The 21,333-nt window shown below is 34.8% G+C and overlaps 1 protein-coding gene across 3 annotated transcripts in view; it reads left to right on the forward strand.

The window, feature by feature from the left end:
• The window catches only part of EVI5 (ecotropic viral integration site 5), a 200,943-nt gene that overhangs the window by 127,865 nt on the left and 51,745 nt on the right, over positions 1-21,333 (forward strand). For all 3 annotated transcript variants that reach the window (XM_035018030.1, XM_035018029.1, XM_035018031.1), the window contains 2 exons: positions 2,535-2,681; positions 11,384-11,479. In XM_035018030.1, coding sequence (XP_034873921.1) covers positions 2,535-2,681; positions 11,384-11,479 — 243 coding nt within the window. The remainder of the gene's footprint in view (positions 1-2,534; positions 2,682-11,383; positions 11,480-21,333) is intronic.

Genomic DNA, 21,333 nt, shown 5'->3' on the forward strand with positions numbered 1-21,333 from the left:
CTAGTTGTGTTTCCTGAAATTTGGATTCATATATATATTTTTTACAGTTGTAAAAATTCTCAAGTATTGTTATCTCTTAGACTATCATATCTCACTTTTTTCTTTGTTTTCTGTTTTATATTGCAACCCCCATTAGGTGTATTTTGTACCTCCTAAGTCTCTTCTATGTCTCTTGACCTCTTCTGGAACACTATTTCTTTCTTTTCTTTTCTTTTCTTTTCTTTTCTTTTCTTTTCTTTTATTTATTTATTTGACATAGAGAAACACAGTGAGAGAGGGAAAACAAGCAGGGGGAGTGGGAGAGGGAGAAGCAGTCCTCCCCACTGAGCAGGGAGCCCAATGTGGGGCTTGATCCCAGGACCCTGAGATCATGACCTGAACTGAGGGCAGAAGCCTAATGACTAAGCCACTCAGGCGCCCTTCTGGAACACTATTTCTTCAGTGTAGCTAATCTCCTGTTTAACCCTTTAATTAATTTTTAACATTATTGGCTATATTAACTTCAAGAAGTTGTATTTGGTTATTTTTCAAATTTGCTAAATGTGTTTTTTTTAAAAAAAAGATTATTCAGTTATTTATTTGAGAGAGAGAGAGGGAGAGCACATATATGAATTGAGGGAGGAGCAGAAGGAGAGGGACAAGCAGCCTCTGCGCTGAGCCAGGCACTGGGCTTCATCCCACGACCCTGAGCTCATGAGATGAGCCGAAATCAGGAATTGGATGCTTAACCAACTGAACTACCCAGGCGCCCCCAAATTTGCTAAATGTTTTTTGATAGTTACTTGTTCTTTGCTTATGTTTTGCTTCCTCTTTTTTTTTTTTTTTTCTTTTTAAAGATTTTTATTTATTTATTTGACAGAGAGACACAGCGAGAGAGGGAACACAAGCAGGGGGAGTGGGAGAGGGAGAAGCAGGCCTCCCGCCAAGCAGGGAGCCCGATGCGGGACTCGATCCTAGGACCCTGGGATCATGACCTGAGCTGAAGGCAGTCGCTCAACCAACTGAGCCACCCAGGCGCCCTGCTTCCTCTTTTTATGTCTAATAATTTTAAATAAATTATTTTATATAAAGTCCTCACATGATTACTATCTAGAGTTTTTAAAAAATCTGTTCTTGTTATCCTTTTGTCTACAATTTCTTACTCATCAATTTTCGATTTTGCTTATGTGTGGAGTTTTATAATTTTGGATCATGGACTTGTATTGAGGGGTGGAGGGAGGATTTCTGTCTGTGAGAATTCTTTGCAGCTTATGTTGAAGGTATGTCCCTCTGAAGTGTAGTTATTTGTTCGGTGGTAGGAGGGAAGACAGTAAAAAGAGGTTGTGGAACATTTTGAATCTAAGTACTAAGTACTTGAGTACTAAGAAGTTTACTATTTTGTAGACAGATAGTGAGTCAGGAAGAGGAGTAAAAGTAAAAATGAAGAAACTCAGAAATGGTAGAAAGTTTTGGAGCTTAAATCTATTACACGATGCAGATTTTTAAATAAAGCTGGAGGGCAGGGTCATTTGTATTGAGTGAGGTCGAATAGATGAAATAACAGTAACAACCAAGGGTTTATTAAGTATCTGTTTAATTTCAGACATTACGTGAGCTTTTTTTCTCAAATGATTCTTACTCATATGATTTTCTTTTGTCATACGATTCTTACAGCACAGCCTTTAAAGTCGGATGGTAATATCTATGCTTGTACCCGTGTGCTGGAATTTGATGGGATTAGATGAGTTTAGCAAGGGTGAAGAACTGTAAAATGAGGTTAAGAGAAATCAGACATGGGGGAACTACCTCATGTCAATCAATTTAAGGTGTATATATATTTTTTAACATGTTCTATAGTTGTAATACATTAAGCACCACCGTTTATTGAGTTCTTTCTATAGGTTAAGCCCTGTTCCATGTAATCTCTCATTTAATACTGAAGAGAACCGAATGAGAAATAAGGAGTATTTTTGTGTGCATTTTTCAAATGATGAAATAGAAATATTATAACTAGTTTGCTTAATCACCAAATAACAAGTCAGAATTCACAACCAGTTCATGTTCCATAAAAAGACTGTGCTGTATATTGGAAGAATATGGAAGTGCATATGACACATTTCATGACATCAAGGATTTTACAGTCCAGTAAATGATGATAGAACTTTTCAGGCAGTCTGTGCTTTCTTTTGGGAATGGGAAAGAGGAGTTAAAGTCATCATATTTCTGTATCTACTCATTTGTGTAACACTGCCTGTTTCAGAAGTTAATACCTTCAAGGTCTGTGTAAACATTCTTAAAGTTTGTAGATATTTATTGTATAAACAGAGAAAATTAGGAAGAGTTTCTAATATGGACCTAAGTATTCTTTTGGATGACTCGATTTTTTTAAAGCACGTTTATAAATTTTTTTTTAACATTTAACTACTTAAATAAAATCCACCTGTAACTAATAATAGCATTATATATAATGTTATTGAGGTATAAAATGGGGAGGTAGAAATTTGTAGGTTTTTTGGGATCTTTAATGTCTGAGTATTTATATTTTTAATAATTAGAATCAGATCAATAGTAACCATCTTCGAAGAGCAGAACAAGAGGTGATTAGTCTACACGAGAAGGTGCAATATCTTTCGGCACAGAACAAAGGACTACTTACTCAATTAAGTGAAGCAAAGCGCAAACAAGCAGAGATTGAATGCAAGGTAAATATATCAGCTACCTAATGTTTTTGTCAATATAATAATGCCTTTTTGTTTTGTCTCTTCATTATTTTAAAACCAAATAAAACCAAAAAGAGGTAGTTTTATTTCCCACTTTTCCTGAACTTGGTTTGGTGGTTGCTTTCAGACAGGGTTAGCTCATCTTGCTGTGAGGTGGATTTCAGGCAGGAAACCTTATTTTCACCCATTGGTTAAATGCCAGTTTAGGAAATTAAGATAATCAAGTGGTTGAAAATTGATATCTCTTTATAATTTTTCTTTTGACTTGTAGCCCTTTAAAACCAAAGCTTTTAAAATCAGAACCAAAAAAATGGTAATTTAGAGAGGTTAGGGCAACTCTGCTTTGATCGGTATGGTATCGGTAGGCACTCAATATTGATACATGTTTTCTGGGTAGAGAGCAAAAGAAGTGTGTTTGCCCATGGATTGGGAAAATTGTGTACATTTCCCATTATTTTAATTGGTTTTTCCATTTTTTGTGTGTGAAGTGTTTGGATTTATAAAGCATCAAAAAGTATTTGAATGCAAGTAAATGTTTTCCTGAAATCAATTTACAGTACAACAGTAGTGAGAGAGTGAGGGGATGAAGAGTGGGGTGGATGAGGAGGGGGGTAGAAGGAGAGAGAGTGAGTGTGAGAGAAAGAGAGAGAAATAACTAAAGAGATGACTGTGGTCTGAGCATTAGAATAGATTACTGAGGACAAGTTATGGGATTTTAAAAATAAACTAGGCATCCATCTTTCCATGGTGAGATAGCAGGAATGATGCCCTTTAAAGAGTCCAGCCTTATTATTCTATGATAAGAAAAAGACTTTCAATGGTACATATGAAGCTGTAATTCCATCAACTTGTTCTGGTGTCATTAAAAACCAAGAGTGAAGCTTGAGTGGTTTATCAGTGTCACTGAAATCCAGAGATGAAATTACATCCTAATAAATATGCATGGCTGTTGCAGTTTACACTGACAGAAATCTGTAGGCAGTACTGAAATTTGTACTAACTTAAAATTAGTCCCTCTACAAGGATATGAGTAGACCAATTTAAAAATAAAATAAAATGATGTGACATGAGGTTATATCATTTTGATTTGTCTTTATAATATGTGATTAAATTTTATGATGCCGTATTGTCTGTGCTGCCTTATTTTTAATAAAGAGCTAAACTTAATCTTTTTTCATTATTGGTGTAAGTTTTCCTTAAACATAGGTTGATAACACTGTTATTGGATTTAATATTGTTCCTCAAATGCCTTGGCACCTTTTAAGCAATGTAAGGTGTTCGTTGGAAATAATTTTTGGGATTTGCTGATGAAAATATATATATATATTTTTTAATTTAAGTAATAGGCTCAGACTCAGAATTTTAGAAAATTTTAAGAACCAATATGAGATTTTATTTAATTTTTAAGTGTTCAGTATAATACTGTGAAATTTGTTACAGTTGCTAATTCTGATATCTGCTTGTGTGTTTACCCTGTATATTGATTTATTCAATGTTTTGTAATACCTTTTGTAGATTTTGAGAATGACCAGTGTGTTGTTACCATAGCACCTAGTACATTGTAATTAAGTGTATATATTTTATCGTGTTATGCTGGAACAGTTCAGGAACAAACCCTGACTTTTTCAAGGAAGCTAGGCCTTCAATTATAGAAGTTGGATTCATTTTCATTTAGTTTTTTTTTTTTAAGACTTTATTTATTTGAGAGCAAGAGAGCGCACATGCGGGTATGTGCACGAGTTGGGTGGAAGGGCAGAGGAAGAGGAAGACGCAGACTCTCCGCTGAGCCAGGAGCTGGACTCTGGGTGGGCTCAATCTCAGGACCCCAGGATCATGAACCTGAGCTGAAGGCAGACACTTAATCCACTGAGTCACCCAGGCGTCCCTCATTTAGTTTTATATGATTATAGCTTGTAATTTGTTGATAAATAATTATTAAATTTCATTTTACTTTTCACTTATGTAATATATCAGGATACTGTTTTTAATATTGTTATTTTCCCTCTACAACTGAATTTGAATGTTCCCACTTAAAGATAAAAATAGTATAAGTCTGTGATCTCCAATATGAAAATTCAAAACACTCTGAAACCCAAATGTTTTCTCATAAATTTCACACATTCATTGGGATGGCCATTTATAATTTTCATTTTATACTGCTTGGTGTGAATATTTATACTTTACAGTTTCATTGTGTCTAGCACTGAGCATAGTACTTCATTATGGATGCAGCCACTGGATAATACTAATGTATGGTTTATGTACCTTATTATTTTTCTAAAATCTAAAAAATCGTAAATTCTATGACATACCTAGCCCCCAAGATTTTAGTAATGAGATTGTGGGATTTCCTACATAAATCTAAATTTGAAGATTATAAAAGGTATTCTATTATCTAGTTCTACATATATAGAGAAAGATACCAATATAGATATATATATCCATGAGAAAAGGTATATTAATTCATATATAAACTTGTAAAATTGTATGATAAGTAATTTTAAGTGAGGAAAGTCAGAGTATTTTACTATGATTGTAACATTGTGCATCTATGGAGTAATGACAGGAAAGAAACAGGAAGAAAATAAACCTGGTGCTTATATATAATATAAACTTTAATAGCTTAATACATATGCATTTTTTCATGCTTTGATTTTTTAACTGAGTATAAATGAAAGCATTGTTCACACTCTTTCCCCTTTTATCTCATTCTCTTCCTGACTCTACCACATACCCCTTCTTTTATTTTTTGCTAAGTAACTGCTTTTATTATTTTCTGATATGTCCTTTCAGAATTTTTTTTTTTTTTTAAGATTTTATTTATTTGCGAGAGTGTGAGTGAGAGAGAGCATGAGGGGGTGGAGGGGCAGGGGGAGAGAGGGAAACAGACTTCCTACTGAGCAGGGAACCTGATGCAGGACTCGATCCCAGGACCCTGGGATCATGACCTGAGATGAAGGCAGACGCTTAACCGACTGAGCCACCCAGCTGCCCCTCTTTCAGAGTTTCTTTTAGGCAAATACAAGCAAGTAAAAGTACATAATTTTTCTTTTCACTTTCTTACATAGAAGTTAACATATTGTATGTTCTTCTCTTTGCTTTTTTTGTCACTATGGTGGTTTTCTTTTATGTCATCATGTTTTGTAGAGCTTTCAGTATCAATGCTTCAAGAGTCTTCTTATTAGTTTCTAAGGTACATTGTTTTCCATTGCATGGATGTACGGTAGTATACCAAACTAGATCCTTGTTGATGGGCACATGGATAGTTCCCAGTGTTTTGCTGCCACAGTATAGTGAATAACCTTGTACATATATAATTTCAGACATATAGAGTTATATCTACATTCCTGTAGAGGTATATCTGCACGTTCTCTTAGATTGTTTGAAACGGGTAAACGCATTTGTACTTTATACAGTTTTGTCAGATGACACTCCTTAGGGTTATACCATTCTGTACTCTGACCAAGAGGACATGATAGTATCTGTTTCTCCATTGTGTTACTTACAAAGTGTATAGTCAAACCTTTTCATTTTAAATAGATGTAACTTGCATATTTTAGGACAGTGATTCTCAAATAGGGATGGGAGGAGGTGAGATTATGAGACTTCAAAGAATGATGGTATCTTTTTACATATTCGTCAGATATTTGGGCAGCTTTTATTTGTTAGTCTTGTAGGCTCTGGGGATTCAGTAGTGAAGAAGGTGAGCACTGGGTTTAGTGAGGCAATAAGTAAAAATTACATAAGATTGTTACTAATGATGTACTATAAAGTGAGAGGTGAGGGGAAGTGGTGATTAAGATGGAGTGCCAGGAGGTGCTATCAAAGCTGAGATGTGAAGAATAGGAAAGAAGCAGCCATATGAAGAGCCGGGGGAAGATCCCGGTGTGAAAAGGGCAGAGTTCAAGATACAAAAGCAGGAAAGAAGTTGGTTGCTGAGTCTTGTATAAAGTAAAAAGCTAATGAAATAAAACCAGGGAAGTAGGTTGGGACTCCACTTCTTACCATACAAAATTTTAGGGCCCATACTAATGAGTTTGGGTTTTACTCTTAAGTGCTGTGGGAGGCTATTGAAAGGTTTTAAACAGGAAATCAACTATGACTTTTTTTCTGTTTTGCTATATTTGCTTCAGTTTTTTTTTTCCTTTTAATTTTGAATTTTTTTAATGGATTTTTTTTACTTTTTTATTTTTTATTGTTATGTTAATCACCATACATTACATCATCAGCTTTTCCTAATGTTAACATCTTACATAACCATGATACATTTATCAGTACTAAGAAATGAATGATGATACAATGTTATTGCTAAACTGCAGACTTTATTCAGATCTCCCCATTATGTCTCTGTCTCCTCCAATATGGGACAAGTTTCTTAATGTTTTCTTATCTTTTCTTACCTTGATTATTGAAGAATACTGGGCAGATACTTTGTAGACTATCCCTCAGTTTGGGATTGTATGTTTTCTCATGACTAGACTGAGATAATGTATTTTAGGAAAGAATACAGAGTTGAAGTGTCCTTCTCAGCACATGATGTAAGAAGACATATTGTAACCATACGTCTTATGGTTAGTGCTGTTAACCTTGATCATTTAAGTTGGTGTCTGCCAACTTTTTCCACTACAGAACTTTTTTCCTCTCAAACTCTGTTCATTAAAGCAAGTTACTAAGTCCAGGCCATAGCAGGCAGGGTGTTAAGGAGTGTTAAGTATCAAAGAACTTGTGGACATATATTAAAATCACCACAGTAATTAATAAATATTTGGGGGGAACTATTTTGAGGCCATGCAAATATCCTTAAAGTTCCAGCAACTAATTTTAGCTTTTGTTAGGGGATATTGCTCGTAGCAATTAATATAATTATTTTTTAAAAGAACACACACACCACTGTGTATGGAGATAGGTTTGAGGTGGGGTTGGAGAGAGATTTGTTACGAGATCATCAGGAAGTAGTACAAGATAGAGGTACTAGCTTGGGCTCAGGTATTGGCATTTAAATAAAGAGAAGTAGATAAATTCACTATCTGTTTTTGCACAGAACCAAGATTTGGTGATTAGATTGAAGAGGGGGAAAATTAGGGGGAATTTGGGTTTTTTTACTTGATTAACATAATTTTGTATAATTTGTAATATATACATTTGTAGGTATGAATTTATATAATTCAACTTATATATAATTTATATAAATAATTTTATTTTATTAATATAATTTTTATACAGTTAACTAAAATTAGTAGACTATAAATGTATGTTATCTTACTATTTTTAAAATTACCTCTAAAACTTAGTAGCTTAAAATAGCAATAAGCACCAGTATCCTAGAGTTTTTGTGGGTCAGAAATTCAAGAGCAGCTTAGCCAAGTGGTTCTGGTTTAGAGTCTCTTATGAGGCTGCAGTCATCTGAAGGCTTAACTGGAGTTAAAGGATAAGGTGCTTTATCCTTTAATAAAGGATATTATTGTGGCTCTCTCACAAGGTTGAAAGTTAGTGCTGACTGTTGGAGACATCACTGGCCTCAAGGGGATTTCTCTTAGTAAAGGATTTAGACAAGTATACAAACAAGCACAATGCAATATGAGTAGTGCTATGATTGAGGAGGTCTATAGGACACTCTAATGGGAGTTTAGCATTAGGGTAATGGTTCAAGGAAGGCTAACTGAGGAATGATTAAGCTAAGACATTAAAGCTATATAGGAGTTAAGGAAAGACAATAAATAGAGTTCACTGGATAGAGGGAATAGCATATGTGAAGAGTAAAAATGAGAGGAACAAGAGGTTGCTTGAACTAAAAGAAGTTCATTGTAGCCAGAGGTAAGTATCATGAGTAATACTGGTAAGATATGAGGATAGAGCAGTGAATAGGGAACGAAATCATACAGAATCTAGGACACCAGTATAAGGACCTGAGTCATTATCTCAAGATCTGTGGAGTGCCATAAAGTGTTTAAAATAAAGGAGTGACCAAATGAGATTTGAATTTTATGAAATAGAGGCACAGTGGTGTGCTGGAGCCAGCCAGTAAAGGCTTGCAAAAACCAATTGTTAAATTTTCAGGAATTTTGTGAGTCACTTGTTAAAACAGCCATATTAACAGTTAAGTTATATAACACAATTAAGTTGTGATAGAACAAAGGTAATAAGTACTCAAACTTCATCATTTACTACTTATTTTTCCATTTTACTACTATCTGTGCTTTTGAGGTTATTTATACCCCTTGTATCTGTATGGTGGAAATACAATATAATAGTGTTCTACTGCACATTTCTTCCCAACTAAGTGTTCAGTAATGTTAACGTTGGTAGCTTGAAAGGAGCCATGATGGGAGGATTTACATCACATAAGTTGTCAAACTACAAATCAGGGCTGGATTTATTTTTTTGTTGATTATCTAGACCAGATGTTGGCAGACTGTAGCCTATAGCCCAAATCTGTCTGGTTGCCTATTTTTGGAAGTAAAGTTGTTGTTGTTTTTTTTTCATTTTTAAAAAAATTTTATTGTGTTAATCACCATACATTACATCTTTAGTTTTTGATGTAGTGTTCCATGATTGTTTGCATATAACACCCAGTGCTCCATTCGATACGTGCCCTCTTTAATACCCATCACCAGGCTAGCCCACCCCCCCACCCCCCTCCCTTCTAGAACCCTCAGTTTGTTTCTCAGAGTCCATAGTCTCTCATGGTTCGTCTCCCCCTCCAATTTCCCCCCTTCATTTTACCCTTCCTAGTATCTTCTTTTTTTTTAACATATAATGTATTATTTGTTTCAGAGGTAGGTACAGGTCTGTGATTCAACAGTCTTACAAATCAGAGAAAGACATGTATCATATGATCTCACTGATATGAGGAATTCTTAATCTCAGGAAACAAACTGAGGGTTGCTGGAGTGGTGGAAGTAAAGTTTTATTGGAATATAGCCTTGCCTGTTTGTTTATGTATTGTCCGTGGCCACTTTCACACTGCAGTGGTGGCAGGTAGAATACTTACGATACATTGTATGGCCCACAAGGCTAAAATATTTACTCTCTGGCCTTTTAAGGAAAAGCTTTTGATACCTGTGCTTGATTTTTAATGCAGATTAAACTTTAAAAGTGTGTTGTATCTTCAGCCTATACATTATGAATAGCACAAAATTTTTAAGGAAATTTTCTTTCAGTATTTAATTACTATTACCAGAATCAACAAAAAACTTGCTCACATTATTAACAAATGAGTGAAATTCTAACATAAGTTGTCTTTGTTTCACTTTCATCTTTTAACAAAAATATTCAATCAACATTTATATCAAAACTTCACTTTTTCCCCAGTTTCAACCATGGCTTATGGATACAGTAGTTTAGAAAAAAATCAGTGAAAGCATTCTGTGAGAATATAGCGACTACACAGAATGGGCAATGAGTATTGTATATCTTATTATCTATATGTTGTGTTCTGTATATCCTCTATATCGGTTTATGTTAAAAAATATAATAAACTTATGCATGAACACATATGTGTACACACACACGAACTCTCTCACACACACACACACACCCCTAGGAGAAAGCTGATTGCTAGACTTTTTTTTTTTAAGATTTTATTTATTTACTTGATGGGGGTGAGGCACAAGCAGGGGGAGCAGCAGGCTCCCCACTAAGCAGGGAGTCTGACATGGGGCTTAGTCGCAGGACCCTGGGATCATGACTTGCGCTGAAGGCAGATGCTTAACCACTGAGCCACCCAGGTGCCCCTGATTATTAGACATTTACTAGCACAGCACTGGGTACACATGTGGCCATATGCAAATTGGCAAAATATTTAAAGCAGTATTTGCTTAAAGTGAAGCAGCAATATCATATCTGAGATACAAGAATAAGTACAGTTTTTTATTTGGAAGTTTAATTATTAAACTCCTACTAAATTCGTTATTTTTAGAAATTTTGGTATTATAGTACTGTCAGGTGCTAAATTTCTCCTAAGGTCACCATGCTGTACAATTTTGATACAAATGATTGCTAAATTTCAACTGAAGTTAATGGAGGAGAAAAATATTTTTACATACCCTACTTTTCTCTAACATATTTTCTTCATATTTTGTTATTTCTGGTTCAGTATTAATTGGCAAGGATACTGTAGAATACAGTTTTGGGGTTTTTCTTTGTGAAATTTTGAGGTGGTAGAATTAAGTACTATGCTTTTCCTAGGAAGGTTAGAATTATGATATAATCTAATTTCTATTCTCTTTTGTAGTATAATATAAATATTCATTAACATTTATTGCTTCAGAAAGAATATAATTTTTCAAATATTATCTAGCTAATAAACTCTCTTAGTATCCATATTGTCTGTTAATCTGTTGTTTGAAAGTTCTCAATATTTGTTCTTGCATAAAAAATGAGCAGCTTTCACGGTCACCAGTGATTTGAATTGTTTTAGTTAAGTGCATTTTAATTTTAACTTCTTATGCAACATTTATTTATATGAGTGGTGTCTCTTAATGCTTAAAGATGGAATGCTATTCTGTATACTCGGTCTATATATGTTCTGTATATTCGGTCTTCATTTTATATCAAGTTCAGGAAATACTGGCACTTTTTTCTCTCCTTTCATCATAGATCTATTTGTTTTCAAAATTTGAAGCAGGTTCTATTTTTGATATATTACATGGTTTCTTTTTGGTTTGTTTTGTTTGCCGCCCTAGAACAAGGAAGAAGTGATGGCTGTGAGACTCCGGGAAGCCGATAGCATAGCTGCTGTGGCTGAATTACAGCAGCACATTGCTGAGCTGGAAATCCAGGTACCATACGAAAATAATAAAGTACACATGAAAATAATGCTATAGTTTCTCTTTCCTTCTGCACCCAAGGACTGATTTATATCTTCCTCCTATTGACTGTGCTTCTATTTTCAACACATATTCATTTCCAAGCCCTTTTTTTGGTGGTAAAATACATATAAAATTGACCATTTTAAAGTGTACAGTTCTGTGACATTAAGTGCATTCACATTGTTGTACAACCAGTCTCCAAAACTCTTTTCATCTTGCAAAACTGAAAGTCTGCTTATTGAACATCTCCTCATGCCCATCTTCCCCAAGCCCCTGGAAACCACCATTCCACTTTTTATCTCTGAATTAGACTACTCTAGGTACCTCATATAAGTAAAATGATATAGTATTTGTCTTTTTTTTTAAGATTTTATTTAATTATTTGTCAGCTAGAGAGAGAGCGTGCACACAAGCAGGGAGAGTGGCAGGCAGAAGGAGAAGCAGACTCCCCGCTGAGCAAGGAGCCCGATGCAGGACTCCATCCCAAGACCCTGGGATCATGACCTGAGCCGAAGGCAGACATTTAACTGACTGAGCCACCCAGGCATCTCTTTTTTTTTTTTTTTTTAAGATTTATTTATTCATTCTAGAGAAAGAGAGTGCACAAGTGGGGGGAGGGGCAGAGGGAAAGAGAGAGAGAAAAAGAGGGAAAGCAGACTCCCCACTGAGCAGGGAGCCTGACAGACTGAACCACAGACTAACCCACCTACCCACTGCAGGGCTCAGTCCCAGGACCCCGAGATCATGACCTGAGCCGAAATCAAGTGTTGGCCACTTTAACTGAGCCACGCAGATGCCCCAGTATTTGTCTTTTTATGACTGGCTCTTTTCACTTAGCATAATGTCATTAAGGTTTATCCATGTTGTAATGTGTGAAAAAATTTCCTTCCTTTTTAAGACTGAGTAATATTCCATTGTATGTGTATACCACATTTTGTTTATTTATCCATTGGTAAACACTTGGGTTGCTTCCACCTTTTGGCTATTGTGAATAATGCTGCCGTGAACATAGTTGTACAAATCTCTTTGAATCCCTGCTTTCATTTCTTTGGGATTTACCCAGAAGTGGCATTGATAGATCATATAGTAATTCTGTGTTTAATTATTTGAGGAATTGCTGTTCTATTTTCCATAGCAGCTGCACCATTTTACATTTTTGCTAGCCATTGCACAAGGGCTCTTATTTCTGTCCACGTCCTCTCCAACACTTGTTAATTTTCTGGGTTTTTTGTTGTTATTGTTTGTTTTTTTATAGTAGCCATCCTAATCAGTGTAAAGTAGTAGCTCATTGTGGTTTTGATTCGCATTTCCCTAATGATTAGTGATGTTGACCATCTTTTCATTTGCTTATTTGCTATTTGTATACCTTCTTTATAGAAATATCTATATGAGTCCTTTGCTCATTTTTTTTAAATTTTTAAATTTTTTCTTAATTTTATTTTATTATGTTAGTCACCATACATCATTAGTTTTTGATGTAGTGATACACGGTTCATTGTTTTCTTCGTATAACACCCAGTGCTCCATGCAGTACGTGCCCTTCTTAATACCCATCACCCGGCTAACCCATCCCCCCAACCCCCTCCCCTCTAGAACCCTCAGTTTGTTTCTCAGAGTCCATAGTCTCTCCTGGTTCATCTCTCCCTCCAATTCCCGTCCCCCTTCATTTTGCCCTTCCTTCTCCTAATGTCCTCCATGCTATTCCTTATGTTCCACAAATAAGTGAAACCATATGATAATTGACTTTCTCTGCTTGACTTATTTCACTTAGCATAATCTCCTCCAGTCCCATCCATGTTGATGTGAAAGTTGGGTATTCATCCTTTCTGATGGCTGAGTAATAGTCCATTGTATATATGGACCACATCTTCTTTATCCATTCGTCTGTTGAAGGGCCTCGGCTCTTTCCACAGTTTGGCTATTGCGGACATTGCTGCTATGAACATTGGGGTGCATATGGCCCTTCTTTTCACTACATCTGTGTCTTTGGGGTAAATACCCAGGAGTGCAATTGCTGGGTCATAGGGTAGCTCTATTTTTAATTTTTGGGGGCACCTCCGCACTGTTTTCCAAAGTGGCTGTACCAACTTGCATCCCCATCAACAGTGTAAGAGGGTTCCTCTTTCTCCACAACCTCTCCAACATTTGTTGTTTCTTGCCTTGTCAATTTTTGCCATTCTAACTGGTGTAAGGAGGTATCTCAGTGTGGTTTTGATTTGAATTTCCCTCATGGCTAATGATGATGAATGTTTTTTCATGTGTCTGTTAGCCATTTGTATGTCTTCTTTGAAGAAGTGTCTGTTCATGTCTTCTGCCCATTTTTTGACTTGATTATTTGTTTTTTGGGGTGTTGAGTTTGAGAAGTTCTTTATAGATCTTGGATACCAGCCCTTTATCTGTAGTGTCATTTGCAAAAATCTTCTCCCATTCTGTGTGTTGCCTCTTTGTTTTGTTGACTGTTTCCTTTGCTGTGCAGAAGCTTTTTATCTTGATGAAGTCCCAAAAGTTCATTTTTGCTTTTGTTTCACTAGCCTTTGGAGATGAATCTTGAAAGAAGTTGCTGTGGCCGATGTCAAAGAGGTTACTGCCTATGTTCTCCTCTAGGATTTTGATGGATTCCTGTCTCATATTGAGGTCTTTCATCTGTTTTGAGTTTATCTTTGTGTATGGTGTTAGAGAATGGTCGAGTTTCATTCTTCTGTATATAGCTGTCCAATTTTCCCAGCACCATTTATTGAAGAGACTGTCTTTTTTCCATTGCATATTTTTTCCTGCTTTGTCGAAGATTATTTGACCATAGAGTTGAGGGTCCATATCTGGGTTCTCTATTCTGTTCCATTGGTCTATATGTCTGTTTTTGTGCCAGTACCATGCTGTGCTGGTGATCACTGCTTTGTAATACAGCTTGAAATCAGGCAACGTGATGCCCCCAGCTTTGTTTTTCTTTTTCAACGTTCCCTTGGTGTGATTCAGGGTCTTTTCTGATTCCATACAAATTTTAGGGTTGTTTGTTTCAGCACTTTGAAAAATGTCATTGGAATTTTGATCGGGATGGCATTGAAGGTATAGATTGCTCTGGGTAGCATTGACATTTTAACAGTGTTTATTCTTCCGATCCATGTTTGCTCATTTTTTAAATCAGGTTGTTGAGTTGTGAAAGTTCCTTATATATTCTTGATGTCAATCCCTTATCAGATTGATAGTTGGCAAACAGTTTTTGCTGTTTTTTGATGCACAAAAGTTTATATTTTTGTTGAAGTACAACTTAACCTATTTTTCTTTTGTTGCCTCTGCTCTAAGTCCATGTTTGAGTGATAGTTTACCATATTTGTACATTGCCAAAGCAATTTTCAAAAGAAGATTCAAAACTAAACATTTTGTCATTCTATGTCCTATTTCTTATTAATATGGGAAAAATATTATGTTGAAAATCTTATTTCTTTCAAAATGTGTTATATTCTATTCCAAGCCATAATACAGTTTTTGCTGCAACATCTAGAATTTTCTTCCCACTTGAAATATCCTTTGAATTAAATTTCAATTTAAAATCTGGTTAATTTCTAAGACATATATATTATAGCCTCATCTTTTGATCTGGGTTGAAAGTAATCATAACACATATGATTTGTATATGTTTATAAAAAAAATAGCCTTTATGTTCTGTTGGTAATATTCCCTGTAAGGTAGCACATATTCAGAAAAACTTCAGACATGAATTGACTGCATGACATATTTGTAATCAGCAATTTAAATCATGCTATCATATGCAATTCTAGTTTAAGCCTGTAGTTTTCTAACATCAAGAAAATTATGAAATTTTGCTACATTTCTTTACATGTTAGTCACAAACAGCAAGATTTATATTATTGTTTTTATTTATTCTGAAATACTTATTAAAGTGAAGAGCCTGATCTGCTGCATGTTTTGTTTAAAGTGAAATATAACATGTTAATATTGTTTCTGAAAATAGAAAATGCATGAAATTTTTACTATCAGGAATATGTTGGCCTCAAGTGGCTCCTGATTAAATAATCACTGGAATCCTAATTGCTAAATTCATTGGTATTTTTTCGGTCTTTATCATGCTTGAGTTTATCTCATTTGTCATTGTTGGCCAGTCATCCTCTTTATGTTCTCTCCTCCCATAGCTTTCCCAGCACCACTCACTTTTGCCTCTCTTCTTTCTTGTTTATTGTTTTAGTCTTATCATTTCTGAATGTTTGTATTCCTCTGAGAATCCCAAGTTTTTGGCTTTTTAAAAGCTGTATTCAAATGAAGGGTCTCACTTACATGGCTTTAGGAGGCATCTGTACAACAACAGATCCTAATGTAACTCTAGCCCTTGCATGTTTCCGCAACCAATAATTTTTAAACCTTTTTAAAAATTATTTTTAAAATTATTAGCACAATATACCAAGAAGTTCATAATAACAGAGCTACATTATAATATGGGTAAACACATTACCCATATAATCATGGCTCAGGTCAAGATACAGAATGTGCCTGTACCCAGAAGTCTACCCAATCACACCTGACTCCCTTGTCCTGAGTTTTGTGGTAGTCATTCCTTTGCTTTTCCTTATAATTGTGTCGTCTTCGTTTGCCTCTCTGATCTGTACAGTTTAGTTTTCCCTGTTTCTGAACTTTGAATAGAGCGTTCTTGAATATCTTTGTCTCTTCTTTCTTTTGTTCAACGTTATTTTAGTAAGAGTAATCATTTTTATTGTTGTACATATTCCATTTTATGAATATATCACAATGTATCTATCCACTCTAATATTATTGGTCATTTGGGAGTTTGTGGATTGGGACTGTTTTGAACAGTGCTGTGGTTATGAGCAATCTTGTGCACTATACTGACCATGTGTACATGTTTCTCTAGCGTGGAATGTTTGTGTCATAGAGCATGCAAATCTTCAACTTTATTTTCCAAAGTGCTTGTACCAGTTTAAACTCCCAAGAGCAGCATATGAAAGTTCTTGCTTGTTCCATAGCCTCCTCAACACTTAGTGGTGTCAGATGTTTTAACTTGTGCCATTCTGGTAGGTATGCAGTGATACTTCAGTGTGGCTTTAATTTCCATTTGCTGATTACTAATGAGGCTGGCCATTTGGATTTCCTCTTTTGTAAAGGTCTGCTAAAGTCTCTTTGTATGTATTTTTCTATTAGGTTTTTTCTTTTTCTTTGGATGTGTAGTTCTTTATTTATTGATGTTATGTTTTACACATACCTCTTTCCACTCTGACTTGTCTTTTGTTGTTTTTAAACTTACTGTGTCTTTTGATGAGTAGACCAGTAGTTTTAATGACAGTAAACCACTCCACCTGAAGTTTCACAGGCACTTCACATTCAACATGTTTAAAATTATGTGTTCCTAGGGGCGCCTGGGTGGCTCAGTCAGTTAAGTGTCTGCCTTCGGCTCAGGTCATGATCCCAGGGTCTTGGGATCGAGCCCCACATCGGGCTCCTTGCTCAGTGAGACGCCTGCTTCTCCCCTGCTTGCTGCTCCCCCTGCTTGTGCTTGCTCTCTCCGGCTCTCCCCCTCTCTCTCTGTATCAAATAAATAAAAAATCTTTAAAATAAAATTATGTGTTCCTATTTCATCCAAAATTTTTTTTCTTTTTGTATCTCTAGTCTTGATCAGTGGTATCATCTCTTAATGGATTATTCAACCTAGTAGGAACTTCACTTAAGCCTTTCTTAACCCTCTACATCAAGGCTATATAGAGAGAGTATGTAAACTTTCAACTTTACTAGATAATACCAGATTCTTTTACAAAGTGCTTGTGCTAGTTAACATTACCAGCATTTTACCTTCTCACCTACTCTTGTAGTTTTGCTTTCAGATAATTTTTAATAACTCATAAAGACTGAAGTATCTTGCCCAACTCCTCAGTTGGGCACAGTTTGGGACTTCAAAAGAGAAAAGTACTGAATAAATCTAAAACTAAATCAAAGGTAATTTTAATTTCAGAAACTTTTCTTTTAATCTCTCTTAGCCTTTCTATTCTCCGGGCCATTCCCTGAATTCTTCTGTCCCCAGCCTTACCTGAACTATTGCAGTAACTTCCTAGTCAGTTCTCTCTTCTCCAGCCTCAGCTCTTCCACAGAGCTATCTGAGTTAGCTTTGTGAAAAATAAAAACTTTTACTGACTGCCTTTTACTAGCAAATCATATCAAAATTCCTTAGCATAAAATGCTTACCTTTTCATTGTTGCCCAAACCTGCATTTCCCATCTCATCTCTCAGCATTATCTCCTCATCCTCCCTCCCTACCCCTTACCCACACACACACACACACACTTTTCAGAATTTTCACATTCTCTCAAAATTCTGTACCATTCTACAAGCCACTGTGTCTTCCTAAATTGTGTTTCTCTGTACCCCCTAGTCCTCTGCTTTTAAAGTATTTGTTCTTGCTGAGTTGTGCTTGGCTAGCTTGCTATTAATACATTTAGTAAATGTGTTTTCAGTAAACATCTTGATGATTCAGCTTTCATTCATTTACTTATTACATGCAGATCCAGAATAGATCCATAATAGATCTCTTGCTAAAATCTGAAACTCCTTTCTCAATTATAAGAATAATACATTTTAGGTTATTCTTAGTTATGAAAATATTTTAGATCCTTTGCAAGTTCCACTAGGGGGAGAACTCTGTCAAATATTTTGTACTTCAATCTCTTCAGATCAACTCTTCCAATTAATGTTACTCTCTTTTGAATAAATTTTTTTCCTATAAACCAATTTTTCTCAAACTCTTCATTTAATAAATCATGTTATTATGTAATCTATTGATATAATTAAGACCTGCTTTTTAAAGTATTTATGAAAAGTATACTTTTATAAGTGTCATATTTAGATAAGGAAATACATTAGATGAACAAATACTCATTTTTATAAACACTAGCATTCAGTGGTAGATACACTTGTGAGACTAAAGTTTATTAAATTTGATTTCAAAGATTCTTTAGTCATCTTGAAACGTTCGGTCTGATTTAAAGTTTATAATCTTTCCCTATGTTATTATTTGAGATATCTGCATCTGTAATATACTTAAGATTTTTATAATAATGCTTTTCCCCCTTGTCTTTGGAGGAGCTGTTTTATATTAGTGTCTCATAGTGAATTTAGCCTTTTGTAAGTGTAGCAATTTTCAAATTTTAGCCATTTTCTTAGAACTCTTTGAGAAAGTTATTAGCTAGGTTTCCTCCTTCTCAAAGAGAATGCCACTTTACAGATGGATTTTAGTCACCATTCTATTATAATGCTTGTCTCGAGCAGATACACACCTATAAAATTAAGAGGTTAAACTCTAAGGTTTCATTAAATATAAAAATTATACCATGTATATCATTTTAATATCTTTTGACCATTCAGAGTTGCCATTATGAATTTTAAATACTATATAATCCTTTCATTTCATTCAGATCTTTATGATTTTATTAGATAAAGCTCCTTTGGCCAAATTTCTATTCAAAATAATAATACTATTCAAATCACTGTGCTCTTCTGCCACTTCACGTTTGATCAAAACAATTATTTCTTGCCATAAAATATACATTTCTTGTTATTCTTGCTGTCCACATTCTCCACCATAATGGAAGCTCAGTGAGAGGAATTTTTGGCCAGACATTCAATTGCTGTATTCCTCAGCGCTTGGTATATAATGCTTGGTACATAATCATCACTCAATTATTTGTATTAGATGTTAAATTAATACAATAATTCGCTCATCTGCTGTTTCTGCAAGTGATTTTTACTGTATATACTTTGAGTATTCAAATTTTTAAAATTCAGAGATTATCACTGTATTCACAAATGCATCAATTTGCATACACTTTTTATCATTAGGTCACTGATGAGGATGATAGAATGATTTCAGACTCTGTCTAAATGCATTTATCATCTTACATAAGGAGTGACTGAATGCGGGTCTCTTCTTTGAAAGGTTGTTGAATAGAATTTAAAACTCTGAAAATTCATGTATGTTTATTGTTGGTGTCAATGGCTTCAGTTACATCTGAGGTGATGCAAGTTGTTACCTTTTAAGGGAGAATTTTTGTTTTTTTCTTCCTATCAGCCCATATACTTTACTAGCTGATTTTCTGGCTTCGTTGTTTAAGTAGCTGCAAAATTAAATATGATAGAACCTGATCAGAATAAAAAGCTTCAAGAAATTTAATTATTATTAAGAGCAAGAGAATTTTAAATCCTAAATGACTCTGTGGTCACAACTTTTTGTCTTTTTGTTTTCTTATAATTGCTAGAGATACTGTATTTGTTAAGAATTTAAGATCTTGAAGTCAAACTACTTACTAAGTATCTTTGACAAGTTACTTAACCTATCTTTTTATTTATTCATTCAGAACTAAGGATCTGAAAGTTTTCTGCTTTAGAATTGTTGGTATTAAATGAGAAAGCATTTGTAAGTCATGCAGATTTGGGGAAAGAATTCTCTGCTAAGGAACTAGTAAGGGCAGAGAGCCTAAGGCCAGGAGCTTGTCTGAGTAGAGTCCCTGCGTGAAGTAAGAGGGGAAGTAGAGGAAGTCTGTGAGGTAAATAGGGCAGATTATGTAGGGCCTAAGAACTTTGGCCTTTGTCTGAGTAAAATGGAAAGTCATTAGAGGGTTTTGAGCATAGGAGTGATCAATTAGTAGACATTTAACCTATTAAAAAAATTTAATTGAACTTGATTCAGGAAAAAAAAATGCTTTTAAGAGTAATTCATAGTATTTGGGAGGGAGGAAATGGTGGTTAAAAAGTATTTCCTCCTCTTAGTGGAATTTTCCACCTTTATTCTATTGATCCAAATGTTATTTATTAGTCCAGGGCTTTATTTTTATATTCACACTAAATAAAACTTGCTCTACTTTGCTGGTGGTGGAACAAAACACAGAAAAGTTAATTTTTGCTCAGATGATTGAAGAAAATAGGTGGGAATTAAACTCAAGCTCTCTGATATTTAACCTGGAATTAAGTTTGTATTTTGGTTATTATAAAGATAAGCATATTAATTTGTCATAACCATATTAAAAACTTCTGTGGGTCAAGCACATCTATAAAATTAATGCTGCTTTGTTATAAGTAATGGAAAATTTTTAATTTAAAACAGGGTAGTTCTACTCAAATCCAACTTTTTTTTCTTTTCCTGGTACCCAGTAACATTTACCCACTTTTGTTAGTTTGCCCAGCAAATAACCTCTAGGGATGCCTCAGATGGGCAATACCCCAACCACTCTTGGCTTAAGAAACACCCACTCAAAATTCTGTTCTGACCTAAAATGAGTGAGTTAGGTTTAAATCAGTGTGCCCAGATCAGTATGCCATTTTGGCAGAGATGGAGAGGAAGTGATAAAATCTTTATCACTGAATTTTAAAATACATGTTTTATAATAATGTTAAATTGCAGTGACATTACTAAATAATGGAGTTTATCATAAAGCTTTGTGATCAGTTTGTGCTTTTCAATTTCCTGAGCTAATTTGTTAATAGTTTCACAACAGGTGGTAGTTTATATGCCAACTCTTGGCTAACAAACTTCTTTTTGGAAGATTTCTTTTCCCCCTTGAAGTACAATGGTTTCCGTTTTGAGCAACTTACTCAAATATTAAAGTATTTTTCATTTTTCTTAAATGATTTTCTCAAAATTTTAAGCATTTTTAAATTTAAAAAATGGCTACTCTGTAATTTTATCTAGTTTTAACAGTAGTTCTCAACAGAAGAAGTTAGGTATGTAAGATATTTTATTCAGCTTGCTATGTAGTCATTAAGGATGATAAAATTCAGTGAAAACTTTATTTACTTAAGTGCTTAGATTCTTT

This window comes from Mirounga leonina, unplaced genomic scaffold (assembly GCF_011800145.1).
Source record: "Mirounga leonina isolate KUSES-001 unplaced genomic scaffold, KU_Mleo_1.0 Mir_173, whole genome shotgun sequence".
Lineage (NCBI taxonomy): Eukaryota > Metazoa > Chordata > Mammalia > Carnivora > Phocidae > Mirounga > Mirounga leonina.